Source organism: Berghia stephanieae, chromosome 2 (genome assembly GCF_034508935.2).
Source record: "Berghia stephanieae isolate SIO BIC M18660-M18661 chromosome 2, UCSD_Bste_1.3, whole genome shotgun sequence".
Taxonomy (NCBI): Eukaryota; Metazoa; Mollusca; class Gastropoda; order Nudibranchia; family Aeolidiidae; genus Berghia; species Berghia stephanieae.
Genome location: NC_088361.1, coordinates 26008343 through 26020637, shown reverse-complemented (window position 1 = coordinate 26020637; position 12295 = coordinate 26008343). Strand labels below are relative to the sequence as shown.

The following is a 12295-nucleotide window of genomic DNA, read 5'->3' as shown; positions in this document are numbered from 1 at the left end:
TCGGCTACAGTCGTTCTCTGATAAAACACATATCTTTCATTTTAGCCTGAACACTTTTTTTATTCAAATATCGATCGATTGAAATGAGCCTCAAAATCATCTAGTCATAAAATCCCAAAGAGTTCTCCGATTTTAGACTTTGACGCGTTGGGGGCCATTTTAGTCGATCAATGGTTGAAGTGACAGTTTTCAGGCCAACATGTTAAAAGCGCGTTCTGTCAGTATACAGAGGTTTAGTCTAGGAGTCCACTAAAATTAGGATTACTGGAAGGAAGTTAAGAAGTTTTTCACTGAAGTCCCCGGAGTAACTTTTATCATTATATTTCCAATTTTTGAAGGAATCACAAAACTTTTCCTCGATTATGAATAGATTTGTTTATTGAAAAAGTATATTCCATGTAAGTATAATTTCCTTTTTTATATATACATTGATACATGTTATCATAAATGAAATCTTATTTTGTATATTTTTATTCCAAATGGTTATTAAATAAAATACAACAAGAAAAACCAGAACAAGAAGGCGTACAAGATCAAAACCAAAAACAAGAACAGGAATCAGGAGTAAATAATAACGCCAGCAGCACTCTTTTCCTCATGACAATATTACTAAATGGTCTATCTAATCTCACAAAGAGAGAGAGTGAGAGAGAGAGAGAGAGAGAGAGAGAGAGAGAGAGAGAGAGAGAGAGAGAGAGAGAGAGAGAGAGAAAGTGGACATCAACCTTTAAGCGAGTAGTCCCAGTGCTCTGAAAAACAGATTGTGGTTTGATTACTATTAATTAATGATAATTAGCACTATGTGTAATGTGCACTCATGTGTGTTGCCTGTGCTGGATTGGAGTGTGTTAGCAATTCTAATAACAACATTAAAGCATGTGATATATGTCGGTTATTAACCCGTTCTGTGGAAAATTAATTCAAGTGTTATAAATTCATTTCCGGGAACTTTTGTGTTTCAAACTTTATAAATATAATAAAACTAAGATGTTTGTGTTTTAAAGTGCTTATATATAAAGGAATTCTGTTTGCTCCTTTAAATTTCATAAAATTAGAAAACTTCATGAGAATTGATTTCTACTGCGTCTTTGCTTTGGGAAACCTGGTGTGTGAGAAAGTGTGTGTGTGTGTGCGTCTACGTGTGTTTGTTTGTGTTGGGTGTGTGTGTGAGAGAGAGAAAGAGAGAGAGACGGTGTATATACACACACACACACACATATATATATATATATATATATATATATATATATATATATATATATATATGTGTGTGTGTGTGTGTGTGTGCGTGTGTTTGTATGTATTAGTGTATCATCATATTTTTATTTAGCTTAAAGATTCCCAACCACTTACGTATATTATTAACCCAAATAAATGTAAACAACAAACAAGAGTAATCTATTGTAATTTAGATTGGTCCCGCGTGTTACAAGCTGGAGCTGGTTACCAATGAGACATTCAATATCAATACAAATGAATGTGAACTTTTATATTATAGTGCAATATCCAATAAAACGTGTTCAAAGCGCTTTACAAGGGGTCCCTGACCAACAGCAACACGTAACGTACATAACGAGACATGGTGACTGGAAAGCGATATTACATTTTTTTCCGATAAAGACAACGCTGTTAACGGTCAGGTACTCATTTTACAGCTGAGTACAGTGAGAAAATGTGAATAAAGAGCGAGGCTCGAACCCAAGACCTTCCGATCCGAAAGCGAGAGTCATACCACAAGACCGCACGTAACCGCATTGGTTAACTTATAGATAAATCGAAGTTGACGTCACTCATGTCTTTGTTTTTGTTTTCTTGTTTGTGTGTGTGTGTGTGTGTGTGTGTGTGTGTGTGTGTTTTGTTGTATGTTTGTTTTTTTTGCCATCCGCTTTTATGAGTAATTCTAACTAAAATGTATTAACCACACTATAAACGTTTAAGGTTACGTTTACGGTTTTGTGTGTTGGTCCGTTACACTTCCGGATAGCAATGTTGTGAGCTTCTTTGCCTAGCGCATAATATCTAGAGCCTGACATTTCCCTGAAAATCACATTACAATACACGGTGACGATCCCCAGAAAGATGTGAAAAGTGAGTTGCCGTAAGAAGTGCTCAAGGAAACAAATTAAGGATCCCATTGATTGTACCATTAAATCGTACACACAAATCACTTTCAGGAGATATTCCAACCGCTTCCATCGATTTACAACCCAAATGTGGAAGGAAAAGTATCTGGTTTTTATGTACAATACAAGGTCAATGGGAGCGATCTATATTTATGTTTTCGTCCAAACCAGGTCATCAATCACAATATTTGTTGCTGTCCAACGATTGTATATTTCTTCAGAAATGTAAACACGCTGCTTTGTTTAAGAAAGTTGTTAGTGTTAGCATACCCATGTCTCAAGCTGAATAAAATGACCAATCGTAATGACAGATAGTTCAAAATATGTGAGCACTTTTCACTATGTTGGTTACTTTGAGCACATTTTGCAATGTGACCAATGACCAAGAGCACATGGAAATGTAATATAGATAGAATGCGCTTGGCCAAGGAGTTCACAACATTGCCATCCGGAAGTATAACGGACCAACACACAAACTCTGTGTTACCATGAACTTTTATAGTCTGGTTAATACAGTTTAGTGAGAACAACTCACAAACGCGGATGGCAAAAACAATAACAAAGGCCTGAGTGACGTCATCTTCGAAATATCTATAGATCATGCCCATTTGTTTCTTTCTTTGGATAAAAAAACCCCTTTAATTCAAGATGAGCAACTATTGATACTTTGCACTTAGCCAAAAAGCTCACAACATTCGCCTGCTGGAAATAACGTACCGAGGCACAAAACTGTGTGTATCCTTGAATGTTTATACTATGATTAATACAATTTAGTGAGAACCACTCATAAAAATGTCTGGCTAAAAACAATAACATAGACCTGAGTGACGTCATCTGCATACTATCTATACTATGATTAATACAATTTAGTGAGAACCACTCATAAAAATGTCTGGCTAAAAACAATAACATAGACCTGAGTGACGTCATCTGCATACTATCTATACTATGATTAATACAATTTAGTGAGAACCACTCATAAAAATGTCTGGCTAAAAACAATAACATAGACCTGAGTGACGTCATCTGCATACTATCTATACTATGATTAATACAATTTAGTGAGAACCACTCATAAAAATGTCTGGCTAAAAACAATAACATAGACCTGAGTGACGTCATCTGCATACTATCTATACTATGATTAATACAATTTAGTGAGAACCACTCATAAAAATGGCTGGCTAAAAACAATAACATAGACCTGAGTGACGTCATCTGCATACTATCTATACTATGATTAATACAATTTAGTGAGAACCACTCATAAAAATGGCTGGCTAAAAACAATAACATAGACCTGAGTGACGTCATCTGCATACTATCTATACTATGATTAATACAATTTAGTGAGAACCACTCATAAAAATGGCTGGCTAAAAACAATAACATAGACCTGAGTGACGTCAACTTCATTCTATCTTTAGAGTGTGAGCTTGGCTAAGAAACTCACAACATTGCCATCCGGAAGTATAACGGACCAACACACAAAACTATGTGTAACCATGAATTTTTATAGCCTGGTTAATACAGTTTATTGAGAATTACTCATAAACATAGATGGCAAAAAACAATAACAAAGACCTAAGTGACGTCAACTTCATTCTATCCATATTATGTATTTTGTTGTTTGTATTGTATGTGGCGGACGCATTTAAAATTTCTTCTTTTTATTTGGTGATCGTAGACTTATATTGTGACGTAATGTGTTTTTTTTTCAAAGTCAGACTATGAGTTTACGAAGGCTACATCCGGTGAAAATAAGAGATACGTAATCGCATCGGTGGCTCGATTGTGGTGTCTACCGTCTTACAACAAAATTAAAGCGATGTTGATCGTTGTTAGAACTGGATAGATGACAACAAAATGAAAAACCCTGGTGCGACGTTGCGTCATTGGGTAGGGCACTTTACACACCCTATTCCCCAGGTGTGAGTAAGTACCTGGTTATAGATATTGACGGATGTAGTGAGGGTTCTGGTACTGAAAGGATTTAAGATGTAGGTATTTATTGGTTCCACCTAGGCTGATGGGAGAAAAAATTATGAAATGCTGTTTTTATAGTTACCGTCGTGATTCCGTGAAAATCCGCCACATAAATTTCATATAATATATCTCTAATCTTTAGTACATTTTCCGTTTAGACCAAGTTTCCCAATGACATTGACCACGGTTTAGGTAGTTAACTAGTAGTTATGAAAATAAATGAATATACAAATGAGCATTTATATAGAGCGTTTCCAGGGATTTATCTTGCTCGATGCGCTCCGCAGTATTTCATTTATCTCTGTTCAGCAGGGCATATGGAACCATCTTGTTTCCATCCATTTCATACAATACCGCCGTCTATTAGAAGTCATTTATTATGCACCAACACTTATAAAATAAAATGCATATAAACATTTATATAGATAGTTCGAAGATGACGTCACTCAGGTCTTTGTTATTGTTTTTTTTTTTTTGCCATCCGCGTATATGAGTAATGCTCACTGAGCTGTTTTAACCCGACTATAAACGTTAATGGATACACACAGATTTGTGTGTTGGTCCGTTATACTTCCGGATGGCAATGTTATGAGCTTCTTAGCCAAGCGCATACTATCTATAGAGCATTTCCAAGGACTACAATGTTCAATGCGTTTCACAACGTTCATTTATTCCCCCAGCAGGCCATATGAAACCGTATTTTCATTTCATCCGCCTGTAAGTGGTCTTTTTTTGTACAAACAATCTTACAATATCTTTCACTGAATGTAGCCAGGTACTCATTCACACCTGAGTCGAGTGGAATAATCTGCGTAAGAGCCTGACCCAATGATACAACATCGATAAATGTCACTCATTCGGACACTGACCATACTAAAAATTGCTTGACTTTTGTGACAAGACGCGACACCGTACCGCTGAGCCACCGTGCCGCCCAAGACATCCAAGTTTGGGCCCGTGACTTGTTGGTTCACCCAATATTATAATCAAATAAAATGTTTTGTTTTGTTTATTGTTTGTTTTTGTTGTTTTTTTTTTTTGTTTGTTTTTTTGTTTGTTTTTTTGTTGTTTTTTTTTTTTTGTGGCGTATTTTTTTATTGTTTTTGGTTGTTTCTTTTTTTTTTTGGTCTGTTTTCTTTTCTTTTCTTTTTTTGTTATTGTTCGTTTGTTGGGGGGGGGGGGGGGTCTTTGGGACTCTTTTTTTTTTTTGGGGGGGGGGGGGATTTGTTTTTGTTTTGTTTCTGTCAGTTCTTTTTTTTTGTTTTGTTTCTGTCAGTTCTTGTTTTGTTTTTGTTTTTGTTTTTGTCTGGGTTTTTTGTTTTGTTTTGTTTTTTTTTTGGTTGTTTTTTTATTTGTTTTTGGACGGTTATCTTTTAATTTAGGCCGACTTGTTTCTCATTGAATCTCTTAATTTAGTGTTTGTTCTGGCTTAATTATTTAATTAATGTAAGTTATTAACTGTAACGTATTAGTGTGTTGTTCTTATAGGAAAAAGATACAGTGTTGTGGGATGACAGTAATAAATACACTTGACCGTTTACATCACACAAAGACCACTTCAGATAATAATATATGTTAAGAAATATCAGCTCGTCGCCTAATAAGTGATGAACTCAACATTAGTCAAGTTACAGTCATCAGACGCATTCAAGCAGGTTTTTAACCCGGGTTATGTAGCCCGAAACGGAATATAAGAGTTGATTACTGTCTACCCATGTCTATTGCAAAGCATTGTCAACTATTTAAATTTAAGACGAAAGACATGAAACGTTTGTGGGCGTGCCATTGATTTTTAAAAAAATAAAAAATTGAACTTTTATATAGCGCAATATCCACTAAATGTGCTCAAAGCGCTTTACAAGGGGTCCCTGGCCAACAACAACATTTAACATGTAGGACGGGACATGACGCCTTTTAGGCGATATTACAATTGTTTCGGACAGATAAACGCTGTTAACGGTCAGGTACTCATTTTACACCTGAGTACGGTGGGAGAATGTGAGTAAAGAGCCTTCTCCAAGGACTCAACTATGCGCAGGACCTTCCGATCCGAAAGCGAGTGTCATACCACTAGACCACATGGCCGATTAACAGCTCATAACTTTATTCCTGTTCGAAAGAATTCATACAACATTGGAAAATTTAGAAAATTCCAGGAATGACATACGAATTTGAGTAAGATTTATACATGTTTACCCAAATGGGGTGTGATTTAAAAAAAAAACAACCACAATTTCACAGAGTACAAATGTAAGCGCAATTGCACAAAGTAAGTTGAAGAGCACAAAACTCATCTTATTGTTCATGTGTTTTTTTCCCTCTATTGCTTTTTTATTGGATCAAATTTAATTCATTTGAAAAAGACAATGGACAAGAATATGCTGTGAGATAACTAGCTATATTAATACAATAAGAATTAAATTTTCATTGGTGACTGACTAAAACAATGCGCCACTAACAAAAACAATTAATCTAGTAAAGTTTCTTTCAATAATGGGTATGCTATCTCTCTCTCTCTCTCTCTCTCTCTCTCTCTCTCTCTCTCTCTCTCTCTCTCTCTCTCTCTCCACCTTCACGCTCACGAGAACTTATTGAATGTATCAGTGCTACAGTTGATGTGTTTTTAAAACCGCTTAAAGCTCCAAAACCGTTTGGATGTCATTCTGATTGCATAACTCATCCCAAAGTGACATGCCCAAAGAGCCATAAAACAAAGTGTTGTCTTAACAGAAAATCTGAATTAGGCCATGCCTTATGGAATCTTACCTTATCCTTCTAGAAGAATTTAAGTACCCTATGTTGCCTGAAAATCGAGTTCGCATTTTGTGCAAGGTAACGCTATGGTATAGATAGAATGAAGTTGACGTCACTCAGGTCTTTGTTATTGTTTTTGCCATCCGCGTTTATGAGTAATTCTCACTAAACTGTATTATCCAGACTATAAAAGCTCATGGTTACACAGAGTTTTGTGTGTTGGTCCGTTATACTTCCGGATGGCAATGTTGTGAGCTTCTTAGCCAAGTGCATACTATCTATACAAGTGCTGTTATGGAGCCGTCAATGAGGACAAGATTTGGCACGTAATTCGCAAATTTTGATTTGTAGATTTCCCTTTTTTGTTTGTTTTTTTTTTTTGTTTGAGCCTTTTGCGGCTATGTGGTCTTGTGGTATGACACTCGCTTTCGGATCGGAAGGGCCTGGGTTCTAGCCTCGCGCTCGGCGCATAGTTGAGTCCTTGGAGAAGGCTCTTTACTCACATTCTCTCACCGTACTCAGGTGTAAAATGAGTACCTGTTCGTTAACAGCATTGTCTTTGTCCGAAAAAATTGTAATATCGCCCAATGGGCGTCATGTCCCGTCCTACATGTTAATTGTTGCTGTTGGCCTGGGACCCCTTGTAAAGCGCTTTGAGCACGTTTAGTGGATATTGCGCTATATAAAAGCTCAATTATTTTTTTTTGACCCATGATCTAATTGGTTTTCTAATGTCTAGAATAATTATTTAGTTCAATGCGTTTTGAATAGACTCTTAAAATTCTGATTCTATGCAAAGGACTGTGCGATGGTTATACGGGCCCATACTAGCCTATACCTGACACGCAGCCACAACTCAAGATCTCTTTCAATCATTTAGCAGTATAGATAGTTCGAAGTTGACGTCACTGAGGTCTTTGTTATTGTTTTTTGCCATCCACGTTTGTGAGTAATTCTCACTAAACTGTATTAACCTGACTATAAACGTTCATGGTTACATACAGTTTTGTGTGTTGGTCCGTTATACTTCTGGATGGCAATGTTGTGAGCTTATTAGCCAAACACATACTATCTATAAAGATCACCTACCCGGCGCCATAATATTTACGGTCTATGAGCAAACGAAAGTTTAAACTTGTTTTCGTCGGTGATTTTTGAACAACCGCTCTTTGAAGCCTTACCACCATATGGTGTTCCTTGAATAGAAAGGATTTTTTTTCAGATTAAAATGTGATATGGTGTATGGTGCTATGTTTACCGTATTATGTCATGTTTCTTCCCAATAGGATGTAATGGGCTATGAATTTCACGTAGCAACCGTCTGTCTCCTTTACAAACAAAGAAATGAAATTTTTCACTTATTTTGAGCTGTCTATATTTTTGCTCTCTTTTGTGGCTTTGTTAAATGTATTTTAAAAAGTGTTAATTTTACATATTTTCTGACAATTCGTTTACAATTTTATTGGCTTTTACACTATAGTCGGCATTTTAGGCTTGGCACGTTGTTACGATGCTATTGACGGTTAAGCTCTGGCCAGTTTATCTTGACTTTCAGTGTGTGTGTATATATATATATATATATATATATATATATATATATATATATATATATATATATATATATATATATACGTATATAAGGACACTCACATTGTATTTCGTTAGGACTATCCTTTCAGTTCTTGTCGCGCCTCTTCGGCTGACGATAAATCCGTAGTTCGTTTTGTTGATATGTGTGTCCCTATTTCTTGTTCCGGTGTGTTTGTTATTAATTGGGGGGTGATTAGTATTGTGATGTGGTGACATGCTGTAGTGTGTTTTTAAAAGGAAAAGCAGTAATTTTTCGAGGAGTAACAGTTCATTTTTTATGTAAATACAGGTATTATTGGACAATAATTTTCAAATAATAACACTTACTAATATTTAATTGAAAAGAGCTCCCCATTATGACGATCGACCCAATCAGCAAAGTCTGGTCCGCATTCGTGCACCGTCGCAACCCCACCGGGTAGCATCGTCACAACACACCGTTCGACTAGATGCTCTGCCGTCTCAGGTTCTTGCCCACAGCGGGTACATGTTGGACAGGTAGAAAACCCCACCGATGAAGCGCACTTGCCGTTAGGCAGCTCCTCGACCGAAGCCGATTCGCAGCCACCCAATGTCTCCTCTTACTGGTAATAAAGCCTGGCAACTTCTCACCAAGCTTAGAGGAGTGTACGTCCCCGCCCCCACGAGGGATTGAATTCGTCCAAACCGACTTCCATCTCGTATGTGCAGCTCTTCGACCTTATGGCGAATTTTCCTTATGAGATGAATAAAGGGAATATTTATTTTATTTTACATTACATCATATTTTTTTAAACATTAAAACATTGATCAAATTTACTACATAAATCCCGTCATGCCAGGGATCAAAACTCTCGTTATGTAGACACAACAGGAAAGTTTACCACCACCGAACCACATCTATCTATTTGTTACCTTGACTTGTTTAAGACGTTAGTAAATAAAACGCTGGCCCATTGACCAGGCAGCTTTCACCGTTCATTAGCAGTGTTTTAACGCTTCCAAACACCACGTGCCCACATCTATCATGACTGTAAACCCAACAGAAACTGTCAGATAGTCGAGAGGCCGAGTCAATGTCTATGCTGCTGTACTCTGAAAAAAAAACCCATATTTAAAATTTTGGCCAGAAAACTCGTCCTTCAAATATCGATCGATTTAATGGACCCTCATCTTGGCAAAAACTCTCAAACCTGGATCTGCGAAGTCCCAGGTTTGAGAGTTTTTGTCAAGATTAGGGTCATTTAGATCGATCGATATTTGACGAACGAGTTTTCTGGCTAAATTTTCAAGTAAGTGTTTTTCCATATTACGGCAGTTTGGTCAGACTAGATATTCTGCCTTCATCTGACAAAACACAGTATTTACATTTGATGTGTATGATACAATGTGTATGAAACAGTGCCAGACAAATCAAAGAGAAAAATACAAGAAAAATAACAACCCAAAATATCAGGATGCTTTTTTGTTTACGATTTTTGTACTTTTTTTTGGTACTTTTTTTCAGTTCTTTTATTGTTGTTTAGTTGTTGTTTTTTGTCTTGTTTTGTTTTGTTTTTTGGGGTGGTTTTTGTTTTGGATTTTTGGGGGGATTTTTTTGTTTGTTTTTTGTTTTGTTTTGTTTTGTTTTGTTTTTATGTTTGGGGGGGGGGGGGTTCTTTCTGATTTATCTGGCACTGTTTTAGACACATTTTAAAAAATCGTTATCTTATACCAGTGCCTGCTCCTTAATCTAGTACTTTCAAACTTTTCAAAAATCAAAATTGGAGGCAATCTTCGGAGATCGATGCTGACTTGAGGTAAAAGTATTTTGACAAAAATGAAAATATGTCTTTCGTCAGTAAATAAAGGTAGTGTGTGTTTATGTGTGTGTGTTTGTGTGTGTGTGTGTGTGTGTGTGTGTGTGTCTGTGTGTGTGTTTAAGTGCATCCTTATCCTATTTCTAGACTCAAGAGTCTCCTTACTCTGAGTCGAAATCTAAAGTGCTCACTATACTCACACTCACATACATTGGTACGTATGTATGTGTATGCGTATATCTGTGTATGGATGTGTATGTGTGTTGTGTGATCGTGTTAATAAATGTTTGTATGAGTGTGTTTCATATCATTACTATGACCCAGTATAAAGATATCGCCCTTGCTCTTTACATTAGTTTCAAGTTACTCAGGATCGAAGCTATAATAATATACTAACTGAGATTCAAGCCCAAAAATGTGAAGTGTGTTTGTTTCCGTTTCAACAATGATTAGCAAGAAGCTGCCGCTTTTCTTGACGTCGCCAATGCGTATGTGTGGATGCTCGTGCATCGAGACCCGGAAAGAGTAAACATTCGAAAGAGGATGTTACTAGTTTTCAAATTTTACAAGACAGTGAAGATTGTAACTTACTCTGGATTATCTCGATTCATTTCCCATTGTTCTGGTGAGGATGTGGCGGTTTAAAGGTTGTGTTTTATTATTGCTTTTCGTGGTGATTGGAGCATTATTTCAAGGTAAGACTTTTTTTCTTTTGAGAATATTTTTAAAACTGGCCTTTTCTGTTTAAAATACTGAGTGTAAAGATAGTTCGAAGATGACGTCACTCAGGTCTTTGTTATTGTTTTTTGCCATCCGCGTTTATGAGTAATGCTCACTGAACTGTATTAACCCGACTATAAACGTTCATGGATACACACAGTTTTGTGTGTTGGTCCGTTATACTTCCGGATGGCAATGTTATGAGCTTCTTAGCCAAGCGCATTCTATCTATAGACGAGGACTGTTTATTATGTCCTGATAATATAGGTAAACAAAAAAGTGAGTCTTTATATTGCACAATATCCACTTAATGTGCTCCGTGCATTCGTTTAAGAAGGGGTTCCCTATAGATAGAATGAAGTTGACGTAATTCTGGTCTTTGTTATTGTTTATTGCCATCCGCGTTTATTAGTAGTTCTCACTACACCGTAGTAACCTGACTATAAACGTTCATGTTTACACACAGCTTTGTGTGTTGGTCCGTTTTACTTCCGGATGGCAATGTTATGAGCTTCTTAGCTCTTCTATCTATAGATAGTATGCGCTTGGCTTAGAAGTTCATAACATCGCCATCCGGAAGTATAACTGACCAACACACAAAACTATGTGTAACCATGAACTTTTAATTTGTTAATACAATTTAGTGAGTATTACTCATGAACGTGGATGGTGAAAAGCAATAACAAAGACCAGAGTGACGTCAACTTCATTCTATTTATACAACACCAACACTTAAAACATGAAGGTCGAGCGATGGGTACGATCGGAGACACACTAGCGTTTCTCTAGTAGATTGAAAAAAAAGTTTGAGAAAACTGAGCTCTCCAAAGTAAAGGCCCCAATAGGGAATGAGATTAGCGGAAGAGTAGCGTCCCTTGATTGGACGTCACCCATAGTCTGTGACGTCACTTTTCCGCCGGTGACGTCACAGACTATGGATGACGCTACTCTTCCGCTAATCTCATTCCCGATAGGGGACAATAGTGTGGAAAAGGCTCTTTACTCACTTTTTTCTCTCACCGTACTCACGTGTAAAATTAATACCGGGCCGTTAACAGCGTTGTCTCTGTCCAAAAAGAATTGTAATATCGCCTAACAGGCGTCATGTCCCGTCCTTCATGTTAAGTGTTGCTGTTGGTCAGGATCCCTTGTAAAGGGCTTTGAGCACGTTTAGTGGATATTGCGCGGTATAAATGCTCTAGTTTTTATTGTCCTCTGGCATTTTTTACTCACTTCATTTCTTATTATGATCATTATTAAGACCTTTGAATACACAAGGCAGTCTACCATGTCAAGAAGGTACCAAGATTTTACTTTTTTTTGGATATGCAACATTGACGGTAA

The 12295-nt window shown here is 36.8% G+C and overlaps 1 protein-coding gene across 1 annotated transcript in view; it reads left to right on the top strand.

The window, feature by feature from the left end:
• Positions 1-853: 853 nt before the first annotated feature.
• The window catches only part of LOC144963906 (integrin beta pat-3-like), a 62763-nt gene continuing 51321 nt past the window's right edge, over positions 854-12295 (top strand). Inside the window, exons 1-2 of the mRNA XM_078897852.1 lie at positions 854-1105; positions 10588-10926. Coding sequence (XP_078753978.1) covers positions 10863-10926 — 64 coding nt within the window. The 5' untranslated portion in view covers positions 854-1105; positions 10588-10862. The remainder of the gene's footprint in view (positions 1106-10587; positions 10927-12295) is intronic.